Raw genomic sequence first — 17,693 nt, forward strand, 5'->3', positions numbered from 1 at the left:
CCAGTGAGTCTGTGGTTCCCTAGACTGACACAAAGCATGTATAGGATGCTCCCATTCACTGCCATGGAGATGGAGGGCCGGACAGTGTGCATGTGTCCACACTCACTCTCTAAGCCTTGATTTATATGTTGGTTGCAGGCAGTGTCTTGCACTTGAAAATAGCCGATCTACAAGGTAAGCTTGTAGATCGGCTATTTTCGGTGTGTGACACTGGCGCACAACTAAATCTGGCTTTCCTGAACTTATTTTATACACTGTCTGTCATTCTCTCCATTTCTCTCTGTCTCTCATCTTACTGTATTTATCTGTGTGTGTGTGTGTGTGTGTGTGTGTGTGTGTGTGTGTGTGTGTGTGTGTGTGTGTGTGTGTGTGTGTGTGTGTGTGTGTGTGTGTGTGTGTGTGTGTGTGTGTGTGTGTGTGTGTGTGTGTGTGTGTGTGTCTCTCTCTCTCTCTCTCTCTCTCTCTCTCTCTCTCTCTCTCTCTCTCTCTCTCTCTCTCTCTCTCTCTCTCTCTCTCTCTCTCTCTCTCTCTCTCTCTCTCTCTCTCTCTCTCTCTCTCCCTCTCCATGGTCTCAGCTCCAGAACAGCAAGTGTATGCACCAGGACATATCGCAGACCTTGGATCAGGTCAGATCCACTCTGGACCAGGAGATCCAGCTCAGACAGCAGGTCCAGGATCAGCTCAGTCTCACCAACCAGGCGGTGGAGCGACTGCAACAGGAAGTGGCATGCGTGCGCCGCGGCGCTGAAAAGAAGGTAGGAGCGAACAACACGACGTGATGATGCACATACACAACGTCAAAACATATCGTCAAGTGACCTGCGGAAACCCTGCAGATCCTGTAATCAAGTCAAAGTACAGATATTCCTGGTCAAATATTAGTCAACTATAACGTGAAAGTTGCTGTTGCTTCGTTAAATTTGTACTATTATCAATGCATTGCTGTCTTGAAATTCAGACATTTTCTAAACAAATTCAAAGATGGTGTAAGCATTTTCACTAGATTTGACATTGGGCTCGACTGATTCGCAATCAATTTTTCCCTTCCCAGAAATACCTGTGAGTAGTCTATATATAGGGCTGTACCTTACACATTTTTGCCACTGGGGGCGCTAGTGAGTAATTTATGTTAATTTATGTTAATTTATTCATAAATATAATTAGCATAAAACCATAACTCATAAACCCATAACTCATAAAATCATAAATATAATTAGCATAATAATAATTATAAAATTCCACGCATTCCCTAAATTCCATGCATACCTTAATGTTTATGTATGTGATGTATTGCCATGCTTTTTGTTCTTGCTTAAGTGTTAAGCTTAAGTGTTTTTTACATTAAATGTTTAAATCTGTCCCTATCTCTCCCTATCTCTCTATGTCCCATTCATGTCACAGCATGTGACCCCCCCCCCCTCATGTGGGTCTGTCCCCTGCCTGCGTGTTTTCAGGAAGGGGGGTTGTCCCTCAGACAGACAGACATGCCGGGTCCAGGTGTGAATAGAACAATAGAAAGTTTAGATGAACCACTGTGTGGGGGTGGGGGGGTCCCTTATCTTTTAGAAGTGCCAGCTGGCAGTTGTAAACCCCTCCCCCCTCAAAACATCTGTTTGTTGCGTTAATGTGTTAATTAGATGTAGTTAAAACCGGGGGTGGGGGATCCCTTATCTTTTTGATGTGCCAGGTGCAGTTGTAAACCCCCTCCCCCATCATTAGAGGGGGGTGGGGGTCCCCTTCTCTTTGAAAGTGACAGGTGACAGGTGACAGGTACCAGGTGACAGGTGACAGGTGCCAGGTGACAGGTGACCGATGACAGCAGCTGACAGCTGACAGGAAAACACACAGCTTTTGTGTTGGTATAACCTAACATTGCAATTTCCAGGTGCATATATACGTTGGAGTATTGGGTGTACAGTAGGTGTACACTATTGAGTACAGGTATGAAAAAATAAAAGTATGAATAAATTATGCAAATTTAAAAAAGAAAATGAATTTAAGCAAAACTTATAATGAAAAAATAAAGAAATAGGAAAAGGTTTGTACAATGGTTGGCTAGATATTAGGTGTATGGATTCTATTGAGTTGTGTAGGCTCTGAGCTAACCTGTGTATGTATACAGAACCTGTGACATTAGGGGACCAATATTTTCTGCTATTATTGTTACCCTCCAAACGTGTTGATGCTCTTAACATGTACCCTTGAAGTTGTGTATTTGTCCAAGATTTGCGGATTGTACATTTGTACAATATGGTTATGATCATTGGGACCAGTTCAAGTAGTGATTATTACTTTCATGCAGCATATGACCAAGTTGTATATAGTTATAGTTAGTACATGGATTCCAACCATGAGGCCCGAGTTCTACTCTTTGTGTGGGAAATATAAGTTTATGTTTTCAATTATAGTGAAAGTTAATGATACCCCATAGTGGCCAATATCTATAGAGATGATTACACTGCAATACCACTTATGACCTGATGTGATTTCAGCCCCCATAGTGCAGTGGTTTTCAAACAATAGGCCGGGGGCCACCGGGGGGTCCTTGAGTGGGTGGGTGAGGTGATCCCTCTGCAGCTAAATCATGGAGAGTTGGTAACCAAATGGACTTGAGAGTTGTAAAAGGAAATCAAATGGTACCACAAAAGTTCAAATATTGCAAAGTTATTCTGTCATTTTTGTAGTTACGGCGCTTGTAGAAATGTTTGGAATAACGATCAGGATATTTTTAAAATAAGCCCACCGTTATGATCCATGGCTATATCACTCATCAAGCTTTACATCTAGACAGTTTCTTCAATGGGTAATATTCAGCACGAGACATCAATGATTGTGTTATAGGCAGTGTTGGAACTAGCGTCCCAAGTACATTAAGCCTACATACTTTACATAACGAAACTACTTTTTTCTATAACTTGTAATGCGACTCTTATAGTTATCTCTTATAGCTACTGTGTTCTCAATGTGTGAGTTAGTAGTTACCCATATTGTGTAATCTAATCCAAAGGAACCGTCTCCTTCTCCTGCCAGTGCGGAGTCTGTCATGCAAACTGCCATGGTGCGCTGAGTGCACCCCAGAGTGGAACACATTCCACATGAGAAAGAAAAAGTGGCTTCCACAGGGCATAACGTCATATAATCAACAGAATAATAATTACTTACTTAGGCCTGTCTGTGCATGGGGGCAGGGTATCAGTATTATATCGATATCATTAGACTGGATATTGTCTGTGATTTTGGATATTGTACTATTGGCATAAGTGTTAAGAGTAGAGCTTAAAACACACCACAACTGGACAAGTGACATTAGGGAATATGTTTTCTTTGAACAACATTGGTTATAGGTAACTTGAATATTAACAGCTGTAAATACAGCTGACTGTATCGGTGAACAGGTCCAGACTTACAGTATAGCATGAAGATCAGTTATACAATGCAGCCTGACTATTTTCACCTAGCTATAACATTTTCCCTCCCCATACATGATAAAATCACCCGCGTGCAACTGTGCACATAGATAGATGGAATCCCTCTCTTTCATACTTAGCCCATAAGCACTCCACTCCCCCTTAGCCCATAGCACTTGACGTAGCACATAACCGAGCCTCAATGATCTTACAGGCATATTCAAAAGGCATAACTTATGTAATTTAGATAGTATTATATATAGTATACAAGATTACAAGATATTACACTATGTAGAAGGGAGTTCTACCCTTCCCTCTAGCCTATGGTCAGTCTGGTCAGTCTGGTGTATCTCAGAAGCAGGACCGGTTACATGCAGAACATTGTCACTTTTACTTGCACCCTGTTATTAAACTAAGGGCTTAAATTGTCTGAGCTGCTCAGTGCCTTCTTTTTCATAGATATTACACGGTTAGACTGAGGTTATTGACTAGCGTATTATTCCTGGCAACCTTTTATGTATTTGATGCATTACCTTGGGGAGGGGGTCCTTGCTCGCTGTAAATTGCTCTGGATTCAGAACATCGGTTAAATAAATGCCTAAACTGTAAAATTGTAAACTACATAGCGATGCTATTACAACAACACGAGAATTACACAAAATCAAAGGCTACACAAAAAACAAAACAAAACTTGACAAAACAAGCACAAACCATAAAAACACAAGATGTACATTAAACAAAACAAAAATTATGACAACATATACGTAACACAAACAACAAAAATAAGAAACAAAACACATTATGAAAAAAGAAAACATGGATACAAAAAAAGAACACAAAACAAAACTTAACAAACAAATCACAAAAACACAAGACATACATTAAACAAACATTATGACAACATGAAGCACAGAATTCAAAACTCAACGCAACACAACAAAATAATACAAGACATACATTAAACAAAAAATGATGACAACATGAAGCATACAGAATTCAAAAACACAACACAAGCTTTTGCTCATTATCACAAAACAGTATAAATCAAAAGTAAGCACAAATATCAAAAGTGTTCAAATGTACATGTATGGAGGTTAGATTTGACGGAGGGGGCACTATAGTGCAGCCTCCAACTTTTCAGCATAGCCTAGAGGTGGAAAACTGTTTCATGTTTTATCAAAATATGCTAATGTTACACAGTAAATGTGTAAAACACATTTTATATTACTCCTCCAGATTCTGCCCCCAAAGAAAAATCCCACAATTTGTTACATAGTATCTCTATAGTCATGTGTTCAGGAAGGATCTATCCGATATTTCATATTCCATCCTAATTGTCTAACATTGGCTTTCAAAGTTTACAGTATTGACCCTGTTTTGAACAAAGAATCATCAAATCATGAACGCAGTGTGTAATTTATGTGAAATCATTGGGGTTCATCCATCTCTACATTTTTCTTAAGAAACCGTGTAATGGGGCCCTAGTAAAACTCTGTACTTTTCTTGGAGTCCTTTCAATGCTTTTTAGCTCTTTCAAGGTTATTTATCTGTTGATCTGTATGATTGTTCGTACATTCCTACAGATACACTTAAAACTAGTATGAGTGTATGCTAATGTTGATTGACCGGAAAGTATGTACATGAACATATAGGTTACATCGATATGATATACATGTTTACTTTAAACATGTACTAGCTTGTATAATCTTGTAAACCCCAAAATATCGAAAATATATCGTTGGTATAGTTTGCCTTGAGAAATGAACATTCACCTCTGCTGAAGTAAACATGCTGATTCAACAGTGTGTCACCAGGTATAAAACTCGAAAGGACTAGCTTACATGTTAGACATCTGTGCTGGTCATCCACACCAATATGAATCATGTTAGCAGGGTCCCCTAGCCATGCAAATTTAGATACCCATAATTAATGTTTGATTTGATTCTGGGGACATTGGTTGTTGGAGGTAGTCCACACAATACGGCATCATGGGCATACGTAGAATTGTCATCATGTGCAATATTACGGCATCCGTCAGTATAGTTCATCCAATTAATTCAGTCTGCCATAGATCCATCAAAATATGGATCTATACCAGTGGGTACATATTGTCTATGTTTATAAATTATTCTGTCAAAAATTGTGGGTCGTCCATTTTCGGGGTTTAAGTGGAATGGTGTTTCATCTTCATTAGAGGTGTAATACGGATTTGCATTAAAAGTAGAAAATGGGTTTCTTGTTGTTGTTTTGCCAGAATCCGGTTCTAGTAGACATGACCGTCTGTTATCCATACCCTAAGGTTAGGGTTATCCGTGGTTGCCAGGAACGTTTGTGATGGTTGTATGGGATGCAATGAGTTATTTTGTAGGATCTCTGTGAGTATCTGTGACGGATACACTTTGCTTACACTATAACACACTAATGTATGTGGATACTAGGTACCTCCTAGGTACTAGGTTCCGAGGGGTGGGTCATTCAATTTCAATTCAATTTCAATGGATCCACATGAACCAGTAATAGTGACAGTGGTTCAAAACAGTATTCTCCCATACCATTTTAATTTCTGTAAGACTGGTTATAAGTCATTTTAGAAAATGTCTGTAAACCCCCAACTACTGTATAGTGATGGATTGAATATTAATTTAATACATTCTGGTATTCTGAATTCTCCTAGAGTCTGATACACTACCAGCCACAACACAAACATTAAGGTATGAAATTATTATATATTTTACCATGTGAGAAACTAACTCTACATTTTAGTAGTTTAGTAGTTTAGTTCTAATAATATAGCATACCGTCTCTATAGCCGGATAGACTACCATATATTGCTATGTCTAAAGAAATCTGAGATGAAATAATATTTTGATGAAACAATATTTTTATTTAGCAAGAAAAACATGAAATTATATTTGACATACATATTTACACAGGTATGTTACACAATACATGTAGTAGTAGTAGTCGTAGTCATGTAGTTAAAAAAAAGAAAAAAAGAAGATAACATAATATACACAAACATTCATTAAATAAAAACATTTAGTTTTCTCAATACAGTACATACAATGTATAGTATGTACAATATGTGACAATAACAGGTCATCAAACTATTTGCAATATATGCAACTATGCAAGCGGGTCATTCATCGGGACATTAGTTATGTCTTTGATTTTTGCGTGTATATAGGGTAAATCCTTCAGGTCATGCAGAAAACATCTGCATATTCCATGGATTCTCGACAGTGGTGCTACAATTCCGTGAGTTTCCAATACCTTCATAACCCTAGGTATAAATTCATCAGTCCATAGTTTTTTCATTAAATCTTTAAAATGATTGTAGAAGTAATATCTAGGCGTAGGGCCTAAACATGAATGTTCGGTTTGACTAGGATGATCTATTTGACAGCCATGGCAACCCTCTTTCATATGCTCAGTTATAACCTTTTCGAGTAGTTTAACAACCCGTATTTTCATAATATCTATATGTACTGTACTGATCACCCCGTCATTCTCATCCATAGTCAGGGGCAAATTCACTGGGGATGGCGTCGAAAGCACTGTTGAGGTGGTTGGAGTGTCATGGGGGACGGGTGAATTTGTGGATAATAGGTCTACCCTCTCAAAATATTCAGCGTCCCCCTTATCATAGCCCCAAAATGCCCTCTCATCATATTCATAGTCTTTGTCCATATCATCATATTCATCGTCTTCGTCCGTATCCCCAGTACTGGTGGGATTCCACCATGATGGTGTCTCATACACAGTCCGCCGAGGGTCCATCCACCAAGCTTTGTCTCCTCCACTTGAGCTGGATTCTCCCACTGAAAAAGTAGAGTCCTCCATGGTGAATGATCAATGATCATATCGCAATTATACACAAAGTATAAGGAAGAGGAGGAGGAGTTCGCCTTTTACCTATAGTGTAGGAGGGGTGGGCGTAGTATCTGCAATTGTTGGTGCGTCATTTTCCAGGCTGTCGTCAGGCATTGAGAATAATGTAGCGCCAGCCGGTTTTGCGAGATCGATACCAGTAGGCCTATTAGGTATATAATCACCGAACGAAAACCCTGTACGGCCGGTAGGGCATGCCTGGTAATCCACACGCCTAGGGTTATTTTCAGTGACTGCATGACTGACATGACTAAACCCCCTAATACGGTCTTCAAGCAAAGTTATCTTTCGCCTCTCTCTAGTTGCTTTGAAAAAATCAAAACCTACTCTCAATACATGCCTTAGAATCCCCAAATCTTTCACGTCAACGGATAGTTGAATAGGGAAGTCTTTTTCTTTTTCCATAATACTTTTAGGAATTTGAAGCGGAGTAGCGCCTTGAGATTTGTATCTCAATAACAACCATAAATTTGATCTAGAACAATCCACGATGAACCCCTCTGCTTTATTACGAATAGGTATTGTATCGTCTACGCGTACAATTTGAGATGGTTCTATATAATCTAGATGTATTTTTGATACCAATTGCAAATAATTACAGAACTCTAGAATAGCTGGTACCAATTTCTCATATTCAGATTCATAAACTCGTATGTAAGGCACTCTGTCTTCAAACATACTAACCCCTGCTTCCAATGTATATAGTTCGATATACGGGTAGTATATGAATGGTGAGAATGTCATTCTTATTTTCCTCCCCTCAGATAAATCCCAAACCTTTCTATCATCGTCTTGATAGCAGGTAGAGTAAATTCTTCTTTCTTTCTTTCGTTCTTTCATTTCAGAGCTCTTTCAGTGTCTCAATGTCTCAATGTCTCACGCTTTGACATGTATCGTATATTACGGAGTAGCCTATGCTATACACCCCCATGGTATTTGGTATTTAACAACACCCTCAGAGAGGTGGAGCCTTCCAATTCTGGTTATGTAAAACACCTTTATTCATGGCTGACCTTTGAGGTTAAGCGCTGTTTTATAGGTCTACACCCACAGCAAAAGAAGGAAGGACCCTTCACCATGGCATAATCCTAATTAGTTACAATAGTTACAAAGCTTAGTATACTACCCACGTAAGAACCTAGCTAGAATCTAACACAGGTAATAGTGAATAAAAACAAAAAACAACAATCAAAATATGTTTGATATTTTTATTTAGCGAGAAACACAACATATATTTACATAGGTATGTTACATAACACATGTAATAGACATGTCAAATTAAATCATATAGTACAAAATGGGTAAAGCAATCATACTGCTTAGATTATACAGTTCAATACTATTAGCGTGCAATCGTTGAGTTGTCAATGATACAGTTCAATACTATTAGTTTGCAATCGTTGAGTTATCAATGATGGTTTTATCTAGGTCTAGGTAAAAGGATAATCATATCTATCAGAGATTAATGTACTAATGTATCTCTAACAGGCCCCTTCATGTGAATCTCTGTTTTTCTGTTCGTGTTCGATATCCCATAATTTTAATGCAATCTTTATATCTTTAACATTCCTGCGACCCATTCCATATGTGGGGACATGAAGAATATCATCCATTCGGTTCATCCATTTAGTTTTGGTTTTCATCCAGCTAGTTCTGGGTTTCACCCAGTTAGTTTTGACTGTAGGTGAAGCAGACTCCGAGATCCAGGCCTTGGGTGCAGCTAGAGGGGATATGGCCTCCTCATCACCAGAGTCTGCAGGGGATGGCAGTGGTTTTGAATAGTTCTGTGTTTCATAGTTCGGTTCTGGTGCGTGAGGGGATTGTGATGGGTAGTTGTCCAATTTGTCCATTTTCGGAGTTTTCTTGTTTGTAGTCAAGTCCAACGGTTCAATCGGCGCAAAATACTTGTTGTCAGGATCGAATATTAGCCCCTCCAAATCAGAGTCCACTATGTCCTCCTCATCATCCTCCACCAGGTCGTCCTCATCAATTATAGGCATATGGATGCTTAACAGTTCACCGGTCATGACCTCGTCCTCCATTCTCTCTTCGTATAATTTGAGATCCGGTGTATAGACCAATCTGTCCTCTTGCAGATTCACATACCCCCATACTTTGAAAGGATCGTATGAGTCGAATATAGGTACGATAGATGTATTTGCATCGATTGGTTCGGTTGACGATAACGGCTGGTGTTCCATTGATTCATTATGGGACCGTCGTTTATCCATCGCCTCCATGACTAATATTGAGAGGAAATAATTGATGAAAAAGGTTGTTTCTTGAGGAATTATCTCCTAACCTTATCTTTCTGACGTGAATAAGCCTAGCTGTCTTTTCTCCGCAAGCATAGTATGCCTACAGATCAGCAGGCCACCCTTTTAAATAGGGACATGACTCCAAACACCACGCCCCCCCCCCCCCCCACTCGATGTTATTCAAATCTGTTTACAAAGCTACAATTCAAGATGCCAAGTTGCCAACAATAACATGTCTCTTTGAATAACCCCGCCATCAGAAATGAATCCACTTTCATGTCAAGAATGCGCCATTTATCGTCCATTATGTTTTCATGTGGTCCTATTATGTTTTCCGCACACATACGAGGTCGCGGGGTTACAGCTCCGATAGACTCAGTGTATTGCACTCTCAGCGTCTTCAGAGTAGGGAAACGGGCTAATAACCGATCGTCTTGCATCATCGTTAGAAACTCTATGGATTGGCCGTTGCTCATAATGTTATCCATAAGTTGAGTTACTGAATCATAACTTCCAGAACGTATCAACCCCGTTAGGGTCCTACGCTCGCTGTATGTGATTAGCATTGCCTCATAAAGTAAATTTAATACATAGTCGGTGTGTGAAATAATAATTTCACAAAATATACCAGTGTTTTTTCTTAGCACTAGTCTTGCATCCATTATCTCCATGATGGCTTCTACAGGCATGTCCGCTCACGACATGGTTAGGGGGTAAGCTCCATTTGATGGGGGCGTTTTAGTAAATAGATATAGTATACATAGAGTATAGACAAAATATTATTTCATCTCAGATTTCTTTAGACATAGCAATATATGGTAGTCTATCAGGCTATAGAGACGGTATGCTATATTATTAGAACTAAACTACTAAACTACTAAAATGTAGAGTTAGTTTCTCACATGGTAAAATATATAATAATTTCATACCTTAATGTTTGTGTTGTGGCTGGTAGTGTATCAGACTCTAGGAGAATTCAGAATACCAGAATGTATTAAATTAATATTCAATCCATCACTATACAGTAGTTGGGGGTTTACAGACATTTTCTAAAATGACTTATAACCAGTCTTACAGAAATTAAAATGGTATGGGAGAATACTGTTTTGAACCACTGTCACTATTACTGGTTCATGTGGATCCATTGAAATTGAATTGAAATTGAATGACCCACCCCTCGGAACCTAGTACCTAGGAGGTACCTAGTATCCACATACATTAGTGTGTTATAGTGTAAGCAAAGTGTATCCGTCACAGATACTCACAGAGATCCTACAAAATAACTCATTGCATCCCATACAACCATCACAAACGTTCCTGGCAACCACGGATAACCCTAACCTTAGGGTATGGATAACAGACGGTCATGTCTACTAGAACCGGATTCTGGCAAAACAACAACAAGAAACCCATTTTCTACTTTTAATGCAAATCCGTATTACACCTCTAATGAAGATGAAACACCATTCCACTTAAACCCCGAAAATGGACGACCCACAATTTTTGACAGAATAATTTATAAACATAGACAATATGTACCCACTGGTATAGATCCATATTTTGATGGATCTATGGCAGACTGAATTAATTGGATGAACTATACTGACGGATGCCGTAATATTGCACATGATGACAATTCTACGTATGCCCATGATGCCGTATTGTGTGGACTACCTCCAACAACCAATGTCCCCAGAATCAAATCAAACATTAATTATGGGTATCTAAATTTGCATGGCTAGGGGACCCTGCTAACATGATTCATATTGGTGTGGATGACCAGCACAGATGTCTAACATGTAAGCTAGTCCTTTCGAGTTTTATACCTGGTGACACACTGTTGAATCAGCATGTTTACTTCAGCAGAGGTGAATGTTCATTTCTCAAGGCAAACTATACCAACGATATATTTTCGATATTTTGGGGTTTACAAGATTATACAAGCTAGTACATGTTTAAAGTAAACATGTATATCATATCGATGTAACCTATATGTTCATGTACATACTTTCCGGTCAATCAACATTAGCATACACTCATACTAGTTTTAAGTGTATCTGTAGGAATGTACGAACAATCATACAGATCAACAGATAAATAACCTTGAAAGAGCTAAAAAGCATTGAAAGGACTCCAAGAAAAGTACAGAGTTTTACTAGGGCCCCATTACACGGTTTCTTAAGAAAAATGTAGAGATGGATGAACCCCAATGATTTCACATAAATTACACACTGCGTTCATGATTTGATGATTCTTTGTTCAAAACAGGGTCAATACTGTAAACTTTGAAAGCCAATGTTAGACAATTAGGATGGAATATGAAATATCGGATAGATCCTTCCTGAACACATGACTATAGAGATACTATGTAACAAATTGTGGGATTTTTCTTTGGGGGCAGAATCTGGAGGAGTAATATAAAATGTGTTTTACACATTTACTGTGTAACATTAGCATATTTTGATAAAACATGAAACAGTTTTCCACCTCTAGGCTATGCTGAAAAGTTGGAGGCTGCACTATAGTGCCCCCTCCGTCAAATCTAACCTCCATACATGTACATTTGAACACTTTTGATATTTGTGCTTACTTTTGATTTATACTGTTTTGTGATAATGAGCAAAAGCTTGTGTTGTGTTTTTGAATTCTGTATGCTTCATGTTGTCATCATTTTTTGTTTAATGTATGTCTTGTATTATTTTGTTGTGTTGCGTTGAGTTTTGAATTCTGTGCTTCATGTTGTCATAATGTTTGTTTAATGTATGTCTTGTGTTTTTGTGATTTGTTTGTTAAGTTTTGTTTTGTGTTCTTTTTTTGTATCCATGTTTTCTTTTTTCATAATGTGTTTTGTTTCTTATTTTTGTTGTTTGTGTTACGTATATGTTGTCATAATTTTTGTTTTGTTTAATGTACATCTTGTGTTTTTATGGTTTGTGCTTGTTTTGTCAAGTTTTGTTTTGTTTTTTGTGTAGCCTTTGATTTTGTGTAATTCTCGTGTTGTTGTAATAGCATCGCTATGTAGTTTACAATTTTACAGTTTAGGCATTTATTTAACCGATGTTCTGAATCCAGAGCAATTTACAGCGAGCAAGGACCCCCTCCCCAAGGTAATGCATCAAATACATAAAAGGTTGCCAGGAATAATACGCTAGTCAATAACCTCAGTCTAACCGTGTAATATCTATGAAAAAGAAGGCACTGAGCAGCTCAGACAATTTAAGCCCTTAGTTTAATAACAGGGTGCAAGTAAAAGTGACAATGTTCTGCATGTAACCGGTCCTGCTTCTGAGATACACCAGACTGACCAGACTGACCATAGGCTAGAGGGAAGGGTAGAACTCCCTTCTACATAGTGTAATATCTTGTAATCTTGTATACTATATATAATACTATCTAAATTACATAAGTTATGCCTTTTGAATATGCCTGTAAGATCATTGAGGCTCGGTTATGTGCTACGTCAAGTGCTATGGGCTAAGGGGGAGTGGAGTGCTTATGGGCTAAGTATGAAAGAGAGGGATTCCATCTATCTATGTGCACAGTTGCACGCGGGTGATTTTATCATGTATGGGGAGGGAAAATGTTATAGCTAGGTGAAAATAGTCAGGCTGCATTGTATAACTGATCTTCATGCTATACTGTAAGTCTGGACCTGTTCACCGATACAGTCAGCTGTATTTACAGCTGTTAATATTCAAGTTACCTATAACCAATGTTGTTCAAAGAAAACATATTCCCTAATGTCACTTGTCCAGTTGTGGTGTGTTTTAAGCTCTACTCTTAACACTTATGCCAATAGTACAATATCCAAAATCACAGACAATATCCAGTCTAATGATATCGATATAATACTGATACCCTGCCCCCATGCACAGACAGGCCTAAGTAAGTAATTATTATTCTGTTGATTATATGACGTTATGCCCTGTGGAAGCCACTTTTTCTTTCTCATGTGGAATGTGTTCCACTCTGGGGTGCACTCAGCGCACCATGGCAGTTTGCATGACAGACTCCGCACTGGCAGGAGAAGGAGACGGTTCCTTTGGATTAGATTACACAATATGGGTAACTACTAACTCACACATTGAGAACACAGTAGCTATAAGAGATAACTATAAGAGTCGCATTACAAGTTATAGAAAAAAGTAGTTTCGTTATGTAAAGTATGTAGGCTTAATGTACTTGGGACGCTAGTTCCAACACTGCCTATAACACAATCATTGATGTCTCGTGCTGAATATTACCCATTGAAGAAACTGTCTAGATGTAAAGCTTGATGAGTGATATAGCCATGGATCATAACGGTGGGCTTATTTTAAAAATATCCTGATCGTTATTCCAAACATTTCTACAAGCGCCGTAACTACAAAAATGACAGAATAACTTTGCAATATTTGAACTTTTGTGGTACCATTTGATTTCCTTTTACAACTCTCAAGTCCATTTGGTTACCAACTCTCCATGATTTAGCTGCAGAGGGATCACCTCACCCACCCACTCAAGGACCCCCCGGTGGCCCCCGGCCTATTGTTTGAAAACCACTGCACTATGGGGGCTGAAATCACATCAGGTCATAAGTGGTATTGCAGTGTAATCATCTCTATAGATATTGGCCACTATGGGGTATCATTAACTTTCACTATAATTGAAAACATAAACTTATATTTCCCACACAAAGAGTAGAACTCGGGCCTCATGGTTGGAATCCATGTACTAACTATAACTATATACAACTTGGTCATATGCTGCATGAAAGTAATAATCACTACTTGAACTGGTCCCAATGATCATAACCATATTGTACAAATGTACAATCCGCAAATCTTGGACAAATACACAACTTCAAGGGTACATGTTAAGAGCATCAACACGTTTGGAGGGTAACAATAATAGCAGAAAATATTGGTCCCCTAATGTCACAGGTTCTGTATACATACACAGGTTAGCTCAGAGCCTACACAACTCAATAGAATCCATACACCTAATATCTAGCCAACCATTGTACAAACCTTTTCCTATTTCTTTATTTTTTCATTATAAGTTTTGCTTAAATTCATTTTCTTTTTTAAATTTGCATAATTTATTCATACTTTTATTTTTTCATACCTGTACTCAATAGTGTACACCTACTGTACACCCAATACTCCAACGTATATATGCACCTGGAAATTGCAATGTTAGGTTATACCAACACAAAAGCTGTGTGTTTTCCTGTCAGCTGTCAGCTGCTGTCATCGGTCACCTGTCACCTGGCACCTGTCACCTGTCACCTGGTACCTGTCACCTGTCACCTGTCACTTTCAAAGAGAAGGGGACCCCCACCCCCCTCTAATGATGGGGGAGGGGGTTTACAACTGCACCTGGCACATCAAAAAGATAAGGGATCCCCCACCCCCGGTTTTAACTACATCTAATTAACACATTAACGCAACAAACAGATGTTTTGAGGGGGGAGGGGTTTACAACTGCCAGCTGGCACTTCTAAAAGATAAGGGACCCCCCCACCCCCACACAGTGGTTCATCTAAACTTTCTATTGTTCTATTCACACCTGGACCCGGCATGTCTGTCTGTCTGAGGGACAACCCCCCTTCCTGAAAACACGCAGGCAGGGGACAGACCCACATGAGGGGGGGGGGTCACATGCTGTGACATGAATGGGACATAGAGAGATAGGGAGAGATAGGGACAGATTTAAACATTTAATGTAAAAAACACTTAAGCTTAACACTTAAGCAAGAACAAAAAGCATGGCAATACATCACATACATAAACATTAAGGTATGCATGGAATTTAGGGAATGCGTGGAATTTTATAATTATTATTATGCTAATTATATTTATGATTTTATGAGTTATGGGTTTATGAGTTATGGTTTTATGCTAATTATATTTATGAATAAATTAACATAAATTAACATAAATTACTCACTAGCGCCCCCAGTGGCAAAAATGTGTAAGGTACAGCCCTATATATAGACTACTCCTGTGGAGTGTTCTATTTTCACAATCAATGGGGAAGTCACAATCATCGTTTCTCATTGAGAAACGATGATTGCGACTTCCCCATTGATTCACACACATCAGACGATGTCTGCTGTCATAGTCAGATTAGGCGTTGCACATAATAGGAATCACGACACAAACAAAATGTATAATTGGCTGTTATTAAAAATGTATTAATAATGATAGCGAAACCTGAAAAGGTGGAATTAAACTTGCGCCGAGGACATCATTTCTCTTAGACACAGATGAAATGTAATATTCACTTTGATATAATGCATTGTCTTTTTCTTTTTTTCTGTTTTTTTTACAATGGCACTGATAAGAGAGGTCGGCCGGGTCACGGACGCTTTCAAATATTCAGTTTTCAATTAAATGTTCACAGTGTGGTAGAATGCATTGTCTGTTTCTACAGTGGTCCTGATAACAATGCATGAGAGTCTGTTATTTTGATTAGGATTATGAAGAATATGTTTTAACCCATTTAGGCCTGGCCTCAAAATGTAAAAGAAATCTTCTAAATCCTCCAGTTTTCTGAAATAAATATTTTCACGATTTAAAAAAAATAGCAGACCTACAAGCTCGTAGCGCGCCACTCGGTGGCGCGCTATGAGCTTGTAGATCTGCTATTTTTCAATAGCTAAATTATAACAATGTTTAAAACACCAAAAGGGGTTCCCGCACAAAATGCGTTAAGAAAGAAAGACATTTATTTCCCTTAAGTAAATTACAAATATACATTCTATATGTATACGTTTTAAAGACATTACCAAAACTACCATTATATTAATCCATGTCTCTAAAGATGAGTTTAACCTTCTTTTATCCATGTTCTATTGATAACAATCTTTACTCAAAAGGGCCAGTGAGCAGTAGTTTGTCAAATGAAGAATCAAGAATCAAGTTTTATTTGTCACTATACAGTACAAGTACAAACAGTGGAACGTTGTTGAATCTAACATAATAATGTTATCATGTGTTTGTCACAGTGTAGTACTGCGTTTTAAATATTTACACAGGCCAGGCAAGGCATCATATCACCATAATTTGTAAAACCAAGATGATTTTCCTAGCCTATCCACACCAAGCACTGTAACGATAAATATAGCTTTATCGTTCAACATTGTCTTTGTTATAGTTGTGGCGTGAACTTTACTCAGAATTGCAATGTGTTTCTCTGATGCGCACGCACGCACGCACGCACGCACGCACGCACGCACGCACGCACGCACGCACGCACGCACGCACGCACGCACGCACGCACACACGCACACACGCACACACACACACACACACACACACACAGTATCATGTAGCTACTTATGGGTGCAAGTGCAAGCATATGTGGGCCAGTGTGTACTGTACCGGAGTGTGTGCGAGCGCGCTGGTGTCTATGTGTGTCTTTGATGTGTGGATTTGTTAAGTCAACAGTTGAGACCATTATTCTCTCTCTGTCCAACGGATCTGGTTTCTGGACAACATCTGGCCTGTTTTATCCACCCAAACTCCTGTCCCTCTGATCTGTCCACACGTGCACACACACACATACGCACGCACGCACGCACACACACGATTCTATACTCTATACTTGTGAGGACGTAAACATGTTAAGACAGCATTGAAATAAGGAATTAGCTGGAAAGTTGACCTTAAAAATAGCAAGCCTATAGATTGGCTATTTTCTAGTAGGGGCGTGACACTGGTGGCACACAACTATAAATCAGGTGTAACTCTAAACCTCAACCCCTAAACATAATGTCTAATCGCAACCCTAACCTGAATCTTTTGATAATCGTTGTAACTGTAAAAAAACATTTCTAACCATAAAACCAGCCTTTATCTTGTGAGGGCAATTAGAATTGTCCAAAACCATGTCTTTTGTGGGGATATTAGGGCCTCACAAGTATAGTAATGCAAGCACAGTAGCACGCACGCACGCACGCACGCACGCACGCACGCACGCACGCACGCACGCACGCACGCACACACACACACACACACACACACACAATTTTCACTGTTCATGTCCTGATGGAATGAGGTGTGTGTGACTAAGTGCATAATTACAACCGTGTTACGAAAGTGTGCGTGCGCGTAGGTGTGAACGCACTGCAGTGAAAGAGAACAGTGCATTA

At 38.9% G+C, this 17,693-nt stretch overlaps 1 protein-coding gene across 7 annotated transcripts in view; it reads left to right on the forward strand.

The window, feature by feature from the left end:
- The window catches only part of LOC306913437 (uncharacterized protein), a 217,017-nt gene that overhangs the window by 108,182 nt on the left and 91,142 nt on the right, over nucleotides 1–17,693 (forward strand). For all 7 annotated transcript variants that reach the window (XM_079490088.1, XM_079490089.1, XM_079490092.1 and 4 more), the window contains one exon: nucleotides 576–755. In XM_079490088.1, coding sequence (XP_079346214.1) covers nucleotides 576–755 — 180 coding nt within the window. The remainder of the gene's footprint in view (nucleotides 1–575; nucleotides 756–17,693) is intronic.

This window comes from Electrona antarctica, assembly GCF_951216825.1.
Source record: "Electrona antarctica genome assembly, chromosome: 20".
In the NCBI taxonomy this organism is placed as follows: domain Eukaryota; kingdom Metazoa; phylum Chordata; class Actinopteri; order Myctophiformes; family Myctophidae; genus Electrona; species Electrona antarctica.